The 12,092-nt window shown below is 40.5% G+C and overlaps 1 protein-coding gene across 1 annotated transcript; it reads left to right on the top strand.

The window, feature by feature from the left end:
- Positions 1-2,745: 2,745 nt before the first annotated feature.
- Positions 2,746-11,211, top strand: plp2b (proteolipid protein 2b). The gene is made up of 5 exons (XM_046397270.1): positions 2,746-3,182; positions 6,964-7,119; positions 7,225-7,320; positions 8,614-8,710; positions 8,805-11,211. The coding sequence occupies exons 1-5, from the start codon at positions 3,084-3,086 to the stop codon at positions 8,816-8,818; spliced, it is 462 nt and encodes a 153-aa protein (XP_046253226.1). The 5' UTR covers positions 2,746-3,083; the 3' UTR covers positions 8,819-11,211.
- The last annotated feature ends 881 nt before the right edge of the window (positions 11,212-12,092 follow it).

The following is a 12,092-nucleotide window of genomic DNA, read 5'->3' as shown; positions in this document are numbered from 1 at the left end:
AGAATGTATTTGTCTGTGCTGTGTAAATATCAACATGCTGATATATAAGATTATATGTACACAGTTGAATAATTGTGCACTCCATATAAGTTGTTATACAACAAATGTTGAGCACAGAGTTATTCAATTGCATTTACTCTGGTTCTGTTTAGGAGCTCACATAGTTTAACCTTTGTCCTTCGTTTTCATTTAAATTATTCATACCACAACATTTTTTTTTGTTATTTCTCAGAATCTATTAACATCTTTTTTTTTTAAGTATTTCTCACTTTTGTTTTGATCGACATTACTGACAGGATTTGATAGATAAATGGCAAATATTAAAAGAAGAGAATTATGCATGTGTAAAAAGTGAGCAGAGTTTAGTAATCACAGTGAGCAGACAATAGAAATTGGTTTTTACATAAGTTGCTTCCACTTAATTTATCTTTTTGTATATTTTTTTTCCAGCAAACGTCATAGTCAAGCAAGGGTGAACTGAGTATTTTAAATCCTGACATATAAAATCAAAAACTGCGTAGGGTTAAGAATATCGGTGAGCATGGTAGCATCTTATCATTTGCCGTGCTGTTCCAGAACCTGCTATAGTTTGCTCTCAGTGTGAAAACTGAATCGGGCCAGTGAACAACAGTTTTAGTGACCTGTGTTTGTTTATCTGTTTGGATTTATGTAACGGCATCAAACAGATGTTGTCGATGAACCTCGTCCAGTTTCGATCGCCTTTTATGTGGTCCAGAAAGTTGTAAGACAGAGTCATATAGTTTTTTTAACCGGTGTTTCTATCACACTGTAATCAGTGACGTACATACTCACATTAACATGAACCATAGGTATATTGCTCATTACAGACCTTGGTTATGCCGTAGTAAAACGCATATTATTATGAGGCCGTCTGAACAAAATGTCTCCGTAAATACTTCTCCTGCATCCTCCATCCTTCTTTATCTCCTCCCTCTCTGAAAGTAAGTGAATTTACTGCATGCATCCGTGTATCTTAAAGCATCCCTAAACATGTTTGAGAGGCTGAGGCTCAAGGCTGCAGGAAAGTTAGACTACACAGTAACCCTGTGGTACGCTTGATCCACCGTAGCGTTTAGTGCAGCACATACAGCAGCCCTGCTACATTCCTATATTCTACTCAAAGCACAAAGTGAGTGCTGCGGTAATTACTTCTTTCCAGATACAAATGCACCTGTCTTACTGCCAGTCTTCTGTTTGGATACGCCAGCACACGTTTGCCAAATGGTAAGAGATGTGTTCTGATTGGTAGTTTTGCTTCCGCAGTCCTCATCAGGATGAACTGTTGTCCATCTCTAGTTTATGGATCCGCGCTGCACAGCCTTGGATTCACTCATCTTTTTTTAAAAATCAGGGTTATTTGATTCAGGCGGTGTAGAAGCACTTGGCTTTCTCTCTTCCACTAGTCCTCCTATGTTTCTTTCTCTCCCTCACTGTAGCTCTTATAAATATGCTGAAATGAAATATACTCTGTTGTTAGTGGTGAATGATGTCTTGTGGTACTCTCTACGCCTTTGGATAGTGCTGTGTTTATTGTGTATGATGTATTCATATTAGTATTTATGATAATGATAAGTCAGAAAAAAAAATAGCCAAGACTCTCCAGAACTCTGCTGTATTCTTATTATATGGAATTCATGTGAAACAAAATGAAATAAACTTGAAATTATTCTGTTGAAGGTTAAAATGTGTACTTCTGTTCGTAGAAGCTGATTGTCCTTTTGTTCATTTGGTTGAGCTGGTTTTACTAATAGCATGCATCAGAAAATTACCTGAAGACCCATAGTTAAACAAGAGATAAAGATGAAGTAAAACATGCAACAAGTTCGTCTGTTTAATCGCAGTAGCCTGCAGATTGTCAAATGCAAGTGGTGTTTGGATATTTCTGTAGCTGGCCTACATTTCTGTGTACAGCAGACAGATTTCGACACCAGTATGCAGGTGGGTTTGACCGATTAGTGGTTTTAGTCAGGTGAAGAGTCTGCAGTGCACCCCCTAGTGGTCAATGAGGGCATCAACGGAAGTGGTTTTCTCAGTCGCTTTCCCTCCTATTGCAAAATGTGAGTTTATTTCACAATTTTAGAGACTTGTTTGTACAAATAAATGCAAGGAAGACCAAAAATTTAAAAGACAGATATTGCATATTACTACCACAAAATGCACTATAAGTTTCCAAAACTGAAGCTCATATGACAGTTAATTAGACTCCCTGAGGGAGTCATCCCAAAGAGATCAATAAAGTGAAGTCTAAGTCAAAGAACGGATAAACAAATGAAAGTAAAAAATGTAGCTGAATTAGTAATGACTATAATCAGGAATCGATATGAGAAAGGTATCATTAACCATTAATGATTTAATACTTTGGTCAGTGCACAAAACCAACCAGTGAAGGTATCATCTCATTAATAATGGCGAACAAAGTGTGTAAGCAACACTCCTGTATAGGCCAAAGTACGGAAGTACACTTAAAGTATCAAAATAAAAGTACTCATTATCTGGAATGGCTTCCGTCAACTGTGGTGACGAATTCAATTCAATTCAGCTTATTTATATAGCGCCAATTCACAACAGAAGTTATCTCATGACACTTTGGAATTAGAGCAGGTCTAGACCAAACTCTTTAATCATTGTTTTTTTTTAATACAGAAAACCCAACATCAATCAATCACTTTTGCGACAGGTCGAAAGAGGAATTTCCGAGGAGCACCTGAAGACAACACGAGGGCAGCCCCCACAGCGGTGCCAGAGTGCCAACAGCAGCTCCCGTTAATAGAAGCGAAAAGCCAACGCCCCACTGTCAGCTCCTCGGCTCCTCCCTCCTCCAGAAAGTAGACTTTCTCTGGAGCTGCTGAGGTTGTGACGAAGCTCTGCAAAGCTTTACAGACTTTTTGTTGTATCGGAGACGTTGATTCACCCAACTTGTCGCTAGCTTGGGCGGGAGGCTATTCTTTCTAAAGTCCACTGGCGCCGAAGACAAGTTTGTTCATTCGGGCGGCGTTCGTCGAGTGCAGGCGATAAGGTTGTAACACAACATCCCGTTGGTATAATAAGTGAGGTATTACAGAATGGCTGACACGAACACGTCCAGCCCCGGTGCTAGCTGCCTGGAGAAGCTGATAAGTTACGCGAAGACCCGAAAAGGCTTCATCCTCGCGGCAGAAATAGTAAGTTCAACAAGCCGGTAAGCTAACGTGTAACTTTTAGTTTCTCCGTTTTGAATGGCAAGAACGGTTTTACAAAAGTATGGAGTGTGTAAAGTGTGCTTAAGTATCCTGCAACATATCAATATTTCATAGATGTTAAAGTGAGTTGATGCAGCCTGCGTGGTTGATGTTTGACATTGTTAGCGTGCTGTGTGTCATAACACTCTAATGCAGCAAGCGTTATTTTGATTCCTGTCTGTTTTCTCTTTTCGAAGTGCAGGAATGACAGGCATGAAGTCTGGGGGTGGCGGGATCATGAACAGAGGTTAAGGGTTTCCACCTGTCACTTAATGCTCCGCTGTTTTCTCATTTGGCACCAAAGAGTCAAATGCTGAGCGTTAATGGCAGACGAAAGGTCACATGTGTTAACTGACCCAGTGGCTGCTGTCAGGCATCTCCTTTTCTCCTCAGTACCACAGGCTGAATACTATTTGTAGACAGGGAAGGCGTAGCCCAAATATGGGGAAGAGAAAATTCATAAAGACCACAGTGTAATGATGAGGGAGTGAGGTGTGGGCTTTGAAGTGCCCCGTTTCCTGGCAGATTACAACCACTTCCTGCCCCTTTTTATTTATACTGTCCTTGACCCACCGTCTTTGCATGATCACCTTTGTTTGCAGTTCACAGTGGTGTGTTCTCTTAACACACGACTCGCTCGGGTCCGTAAATCTCCCTGCAAAGCTCTGCTTTCTAAAAGGCACCTATAACGGTAGTATTATCACGTATGTCACAGTAGCTTACAAAGTACTGACGATTGTACTGCTGTGTGTGTGTGTGTTTTAGTGTTTTAGACTGATGCAAAAAGGTTCTGCTCTCATAACTCAGGGAGCTCATTGTAAAGCAGGCCCTCAGATGTTGGTGGTCCGCCCACTCTTCAGTTTTCCCCCTCTTCTCAGAGGTAATGGAAATTCCAGCCTGTGTGTGAAGTTTGGTCTGAAGAGTTGCTCAGCGCACATCTCTGGTGTGCCATTCAGGGACAGCTTCAAGCTTGGTTTCATGTATTTGGTAGTTTGTTGTGCCTTCCACACTCCCTACTGGAGCCTGGTAATCTCTAAAGGAAGTCATCCCTGATGGTGTATGTTTGAAATAATTCACAGTGCAGGGAGAGGCCTGTGGGGGAGAAACAGGAAGACGAATGTCATTACTGCCCATTATGTTCAATCTAATGGGAAATTGGGTATTTATCTGCAGCATAAAAGATTCAGACTTTCCAGCTGATAAACTGGAAACTCTTTTTTTGTTGTTTTAGTTGAGTTGAATTAAATCATTACCAGAAAGCTTTGACAGCAACTTTGCCAAGTTGCACGTTGAGGAATTTAGCTTTTTCTTAAATTCTGGCTGTCAGAGACATGATCATACTTGAAGCAGCAGAAAAACACAGAGCTCACGGTTACACGCCCATGTAGCACAAATTTCTTTTTGTATTGCGGTACAGTTAAGCCAGTGGTGATAAGTTCAGATGAGTCATGCACTGAGGTGATCTTTCACCCTGCTTTTAATGTTATGAATTCAAAGTGGCCATGTTGTTGTATGACTGTTAAAAAAAACCCAAGTTTTAGGTCAGCGAGTGTGGAAGAAAACTAGGCAGGAGAATGAAAGTTGAATAAAGGAGTGAAATTGACTGGACGATGAGACAGAAGAGTGATGAAATAAAACTGAAGTTTCCATTTTCCTCTTAGCCCATATGGTATACACTTTAGTGAGTCACAGCAAGTGCTGAGATCCACCCCAAAATGCAAGCGACTTCCCCAGCAACCGTTGCTGTTTGGTGTGTCTCTGTACCACAGCACTCATGTTGCTGCTGACTATAATTAGCCAGCCGTTCGCGACAATTTCCCTCCAGTCAGTTTAAAAGAGCATCTCAGTAAACTGATGTGAATAGATCCAGGCTCGGATCTTAAAAAGCAGAAGCCACGCAAACAGATCCGTCGCTGTGAGGGAAAACATAAAGGTGTCAACAACTCACTGCCTTTCTTGTTCTGAGGGACTCTTGTGTGGTGGGTGTTTCTCTGTGTGACGGCCTCCTCAGTAGCCGCTGCCCTCAGAGCAGCCGGCCCTTTCCTGAATAGAGCCTCTTTTGTGTGAGACCTTGGCCTCGGCCACCTCACTACTCTACAGAGACGGCCTGTGCCAGCCTCGAGAACACACGAACTACTGATGCATCTTGCCGGCTGGCTGTGCGTTTGCGTAACAGTTGAGGTTCAGGGGAGGGGACGCGGCAGTGACAGATGTAGGCGCTGGTGTCGAGTCAGTTACCTCATGTGTGTATCGTATAGACTGCAGTGATTTGACACTCGCCACTGAGTTGTCTGTGTCTGAGAATAAAACACTGGAGTGTGTCCAATTTGTTCAGTAAGTGTTGCAGGAATAAATTATATAAGGCTGAGTTTCAGGTATGGATCGGATTCAGTGAGTTCAGTTAGTTAGTTAGTTAAATTTGCCTTCTTTAAAGAATGTAATTCAGTAAGCACATGTGCTGGTACACACCGACGTGCAAACAAGGTGGAAAACAATACTTCACAGCCGACACAGGAATCTAATTCTGCAAACAGCATAGTAATGATAGTTTAAATAGGTTTAAACGAAATGAATTGTCATAATAACAAAAAGCTGTCCAGGATTCAAATGTTGATTTGGAATTTGAATGTCCATGATATGGTCGATGCTGTTTGGTTCAGTCCTAAAATTATTTGTCACAAATAAATGTTGTGGAAGACCAGAGTTAAACTCAATTGATCATATGTAACTGCAGAGGATTTTGAAGATAGAAAAGTATAAATATACTCAGTGTAAATGATGATATGTTAAAGTGTATTAAAACTGCACCCGGCAGTTGATTATTTGTGCAAACGTTTACAGTGCTCAGCTTCTCAAATGTGAAAATCTGTTGTTTTTGAACATTTTGAGCTTTTGGACTGTTGTTTAGACAGACAAGATATTTGATATGATTGCAGTGCAAACATTATAAACCCATGTTGTAGAACGGGACAATGAAAGCCCTGCTGTTTAGGGTCTTTAAGCAAACTAAATGGTCAGGCTGTAAAGGGCTTTCCACTCCTTCACAGCTGTCATATGTTGTGTGAATGCATCCACCCACACAGTTTGACAGCAGCAACAATAAAGATACTGATACTGGTTCAGGGCTGTAGGCTATGATTTCTCCTCATTGGCAGCATTTCAGTGGAGTGGACTGAGAAGAATGCACGCTGCCTTTTTTTTCCCTCATATGGAAAAATATGATCTCAATGGACCAATCGTGTGCTGTAAATCTGAAAAGGGAGCAGCATGTGATTGACATGCTGTCGGGTTGTTTTGTTTGTGCGTTTTCATCCAAGCAGCTGTCTCCCTGTAACAGAATTTCTGTGTAGAAAATCTCTTTTCTCGGTCAAAATGGTTACTCTGTGGATGTTGAATTGCGAACTGTGTGGAGCATGTGAAACAATGACGGCTTTGTTGGAAGCGATTTACTGTCTGGCTGGCCTTGAGAGGACACAGGTCTTTATCTGTTACTGAGCACTGAGATGACGATTTGCCTGTCAGGTGAATGTCGACTCATCTGCCGTACATGCTGCTTTATCAGGCTATTCATACCTGACCCGCAAAGTCTAGCAGATGGGAGGAATTTAGGAAGCCTCTGTTAGTCTTCTGACATAACCCTGAAGTATTCTGAGATATCAGAATAATTAATCTTTCTGTTTATTGCTTTCCCCTCACCCTCCTTTTCTTTTTTGATCACTCCTAGTTCCTCAGTATCATTATCCTCATCTGCTACGCTGTGTCTGCGTATGGAGGCTACACCGCCGTGGCCATCTGCGAGATGGTCTTCGCCTTGATCTTCTTCGGCATCTTCATGATGGAGATGGACAAGCAGATCCTAGTGGTCAACTGGGTCTGGAGTGTGAGTCCTCTGCGTGTCTTACAACAAGATCTTACAGCAAGCATGCACACACAGTCACGCTAGGTTGCACAATTGTTCATTCTCTGCTTCCCTCTTTTTGTGCAGGATCTTTTCCGTGCTGCTATTGGCGCTGTTCTTTACCTCATCACTTCACTGATCTGTGTGATCAGGAGGCACGACGACGCTAGTATCACAGGCGGGGTCAGTAGCCGCCACGAACTGAATGTGTTTGCATATGTTTTTATAGCTTGTTTTGACAACCATTAACCACTTATCTGTAAGTCATTCATTTGTATACCTGGAAACTGAAACCAAGGAGGGGTTTTGTAATAATTTGACGTGTTCACAAACTTTCGGGGAAGATGTTAGGTGAGTACCGAGTAATTTCATGGTCTCATATCGTGTCTCATGCTTCCTTCCTGTTAGTTTTGTGCAGACTGCAAGATTTTTTTTTTTGCCACAATTCATCTGTCTGAAACACACTTCTTAGATCTCAGACTTGAATCCTCAACCGATTCAAGGATGTGTCCACGCGTTGTCATGAGCCGTCCCAGAGGCTAACATCAGTTTCCACGCAGGGTGGATTTTATTGTAACCGGAAACAGGATGCACTTGTAGTTGGAGCACCTTGGCGATGAGTTTGAGGTGAAAAAAGAGTGACATCCGTTTACAGAGTCAATGGGAAACCAAAGGCAGCAGACGCACAAATTAAAGTAGTAGAGCACACTTCCACTAATTATATAATTAATGCAGTAGCACTCATTAAAAGTAGTTAACGGCTGATGAGAAGAAGATGACATGAAACACCTAAAGAAAAAAAAAAGTAGACCTTCAACCTGCTGCACTGCAGTACAGCTCATCCCACTTTTGGATATCAGAGGTGAGATTTCAGTAAATTTCACATCTCTTTTCCCAACCGCAATCTTTCTTGCAAGTTCCTGTTGAATATTGCGGTCATTTCTTCAGGTGTGGATTTGTGCAAGTGGAATAATCTTGTTTGAGATCGGCCGTGGAATTTGCGTCCCCTCACATCAACATGGCAACAGTCTGGTACTAAAACTGTATGCTGACGTTGCGATGCACAACAATTCTGAGATTCTGAAAGTCTTGCTGTCTGCACTTGGCTCTGGCTATGTAACATAAAATATGAGAGTTTTATTACAAGTAGATTCCAGTATTATTAAGCATTTTTGGGTTTTTTTTTGTTTGTTTGTTTTTTTGTGTGTTAACTAGTTATGAAGTGGGCGCCACTGGCTACTCTAAATTGCCCCTAGGTGTGAGTGTGAGAGTGTGTGGTTGTCTGTCTTTGTGTGTTGGCCCTGCGATTGACTGGCGACCAGTCCAGGGTGAACCCCGCCTCTCGCCCGTAGTCAGCTGGGATAGGCTCCAGCCCCACCGCCACCCTGATGGATAAGTGGTATAGAAAATGGATGGATAGTTATGAAGTTAATTTGATTATTGTAGTGATTCTGATCCTGAATTGTTGTCTCTCAGGTATTCGGTTTGGTTGCTGGTGTGCTCTTTGCCTACGACGCCTACACCATCTTCCTGCAAATCAAGAGCTCCAGACAGCACATGGCAGCTTCCACTGGTGAGAGCAACACGATACACTCAACACACGCCCTGCATGAGAACAGTCTGCCTTGTTTCACATGTACAACATACAAGTATGTTCTTCTTCACAGATGACAGAGTCTAAACACCCCGCGAGCACGTCTGTCGGGTTCGCAGCGGGAGGACAAAGAGGAATTTGTGCAGAAGTTAACGGACGAGTGGATCGGAGAGGACGATGGACAGTAAAAGGAACAGGTCACAGTTTAATCAATGCCACTGTACGGTGTGAGCAGACTGGAGATTTATTTTAGGACGGTGCTTGAGAGGAGGGTGATGTAGAAGCCTGCGTGTCAGACAAAATCGTGTCTGCTACGTGTGGAAATCCCCTCGCATGCCTTTACGCCAACCTCAATGTGCCACTGATTAAAAAGGGAAAACTGTAAATAATAGGGATAATGGCTGATGTCCTCAAGCAGCTTGTCTAATACGCAGCTACTGTTAATGGACTACTGTAGTAAGTAGGAGCTGTTATTTAAAATTTAGAAGTACAGACGTATGGGTGCCTTAGGAATTGTTTAACGTCATAGTTATGCTCTTATTCAGTGTGTTTTCTGTATTCTCACTGAGGTTTCTCAGCTGGCCAAACGTTTTCCTTCTCCGTTCATTTAGTGGATGCTCTCTCAGTGGGCTTCCTGTGTGTAACACTGACTTAAAGCAGCTACAAGGACTTTGAACCTGGTAATCAAACAGTCTAAATTTAATACTGATAACCTGTGTGTGATCTACAGAAGCAAATGAGACCATCAGCAGGGAGAATAGTTGTATCTGTGCAGTTACTCTTACCAACTGTCGGATTAAAAAGAGTTTTTTTGTCCGAGAAAAAAGAAAAAGCCTTTGTTTACATTTTCCCAGGCAAAGTTTTACAGCGAAGTTAGCCAGTTAAAGGAATCAGGGGGAAGAATTCTTGATGTTTGTATTTTGTGGTTATGACCGACCCTGAGGCAAAGAAAAAAAGGAAAGTGAATAAATTAAATAAAAAATAAGTCAATAAATTTAAAAGAAACCCAACAGATGGAGAGAATTGTGGCATTTGAAAGGATTTCAAAGCTGATCCTGAACTGACCCTCGTCCTCCCAGACGGGTATATTAAAAAGTCTATTTTATTTATGGAATACATGACATAGCTTTTGTACTGTAGTACAACCGGCTTACAATCTAACATCTTGTGTTGTATCTCTGTTTCCTTGTTGTTATGGAAACAAAACATACAAAATCGATGTTACCAAGAAACCAAATGCGTTATTTGTTCGTCGTGGTACAGTTATTGATCTTCACTAGAGACAAACGGATGCATTAACTCGTCATCAGCATCCTGCAAACAGCTGCATAAGAAACATATTAAGAAAAGTCTGACGGATGCTGAAGTTTTGGGACCGACGCTCATGCTGATATTAGGGAGCAAAAAGAAATTCTGATATTAAAAATTCAGCCGTTATCTTTATACGTGTATTTCAAAATGAAAAATCAGTACACTGAAACAGCAGGCTTCACTTGGAATTAAAATTGTTTTTTTTATTTTTCCTTTAATTTTTTTATGACATAGTTATATTTTGGCACCATTTCTACATTACAATATCACCAGTATAATCTTTTTTTAAAAAAAACAAAACATGTTTTCACACCAGTGAATATCAAACAACAACAGCACCAGTACAGATATATGTCCGTGATAAGTGAGGCTCTAATATTCGAAAATAAGTTGAGGTTTTCTTTCATTTGCTTCTAAAACGAATGCACACACGCTGGTCAGAACACGATCTTTACGACGCAATGCGGTGGCGCTCGTGGGAAATGCAGTCTTCATTTTGCAAAATAAATAAATAAATAAATAAAATAAAGTTCCTTATAGTTGCTTTAAAGTCGCATTCAAATTAACCAGTTCCTTCATTTTCTCAGTTTTTTTTATTCTTGAATCCTAAGCGTTTGAAATGACCATCAGTTACTGACCAGCAATGTTCAGCAGTTTTGCTTCCAGTCAGAGTTCAGTCTGAATCGTCCATTGAGCAGCAACCACATGTTCGTTGTTTTTAATTACAATGTCGTCATCCTCCGGTTTCACTGATCTACTTTGATTCATGCTCAGGTTTATTTTCCCTCCTCACAGTTGTAACACATTTTTAAAGTGCAAAATATTCTTCTGTTGGCATCTTATACCGACCAGTAGTACAGTCTGATATTTTGTTTTTACTCGTACAGTTTTTCTTTGGATGAGACACATGAAAAATAAAAACATTTCTAAGGAAAAATCACATGATGTGAATATCACAGTTTGAATATGTTCTTTAATGATTTCATCTACTCTTTTGGAGGTTATTTGTCGAACTAAAAAATTGCCTTATTATTATTATTATTATTATTATTATTATTATTATTATTGTTTTTCTAACATGCTTTACAAGAGTCTGCAGTTTGTAATTTTAAAAATTCAAAGCAGCCTTGCTTTGGGAAATAAAAGCCATTGTTACAACAAAAAAATAATCTGTTTTTGAAGCTTATATTGTACACTACACGACTGCAATATTTAAAAACACGTTTATTCAACCAAGACTTTTATGTGATTGAATAATGTTTCTTGAGCGCTTACTTGTCTTTTATCAGATGGCCACTAGATGGAAGCAGACTTCTACTTATATCTGAAGTTAACTGCTAAAAGTCTTCTGTCGCATCAGCCTACGAGTTAGTAAAACATTGCAGGAAATATCAGCATAGCTTTAGTGATATTTGCTCCATTTCTCATCACATTATTGGTGTTCAGATATCATCAGGAACTTTTATTTATTCTTTTTTTTACACTGCCCAGATTTTTACTGACCTCGTGCAGCCTGCATCTGTGATCTCTAATCTCATCTGAAAATGTTATGCATGCTGTCCCCTTCTTTTCATTTTGAGATTACATTCCATTTATGTAAAGCCTTTCCCTACTTTGCTTTCCTCTGTGGTGCTGTTGCTTTTCCACTCCAATAACCATTACAGTATGTTAGCCATGACATTTTAAAGACCTACAGTGGAATGATAATCCTTTGTTTGGGGTCGTACTGACTGCTATCAAACAAAGTCCCATGTTTCTGCTGCTGCAGCAGCCTCTGAACATCTGTGTTCATATCTCCGCATCAAAATATTTATTTAGGAATATTTATTCAGAGGTTTAAGTGACTCCTCCCATGCTGTGAATGTTCACTCATTTGAACCAGACATCAGTGAAAAATAAAGAAAGACTTAATATGGTATGAATGAAAAATATGGCAGTTGAGAGATGATATTGTATGTACACTGAAAGTCTTGGCCAAACTTTGGTACAGCTGGCTGTTTTGTTCAGCAGAGGTAAAGTTGGAGCTTTGTCAAGTTAGCGAGGCTGCTGT

This window comes from Scatophagus argus, chromosome 8 (assembly GCF_020382885.2).
Source record: "Scatophagus argus isolate fScaArg1 chromosome 8, fScaArg1.pri, whole genome shotgun sequence".
NCBI lineage: Eukaryota > Metazoa > Chordata > Actinopteri > Scatophagidae > Scatophagus > Scatophagus argus.
Note: the sequence above shows the minus strand (reverse complement) of the source record. Positions and strands in the feature narration are given on the sequence as shown.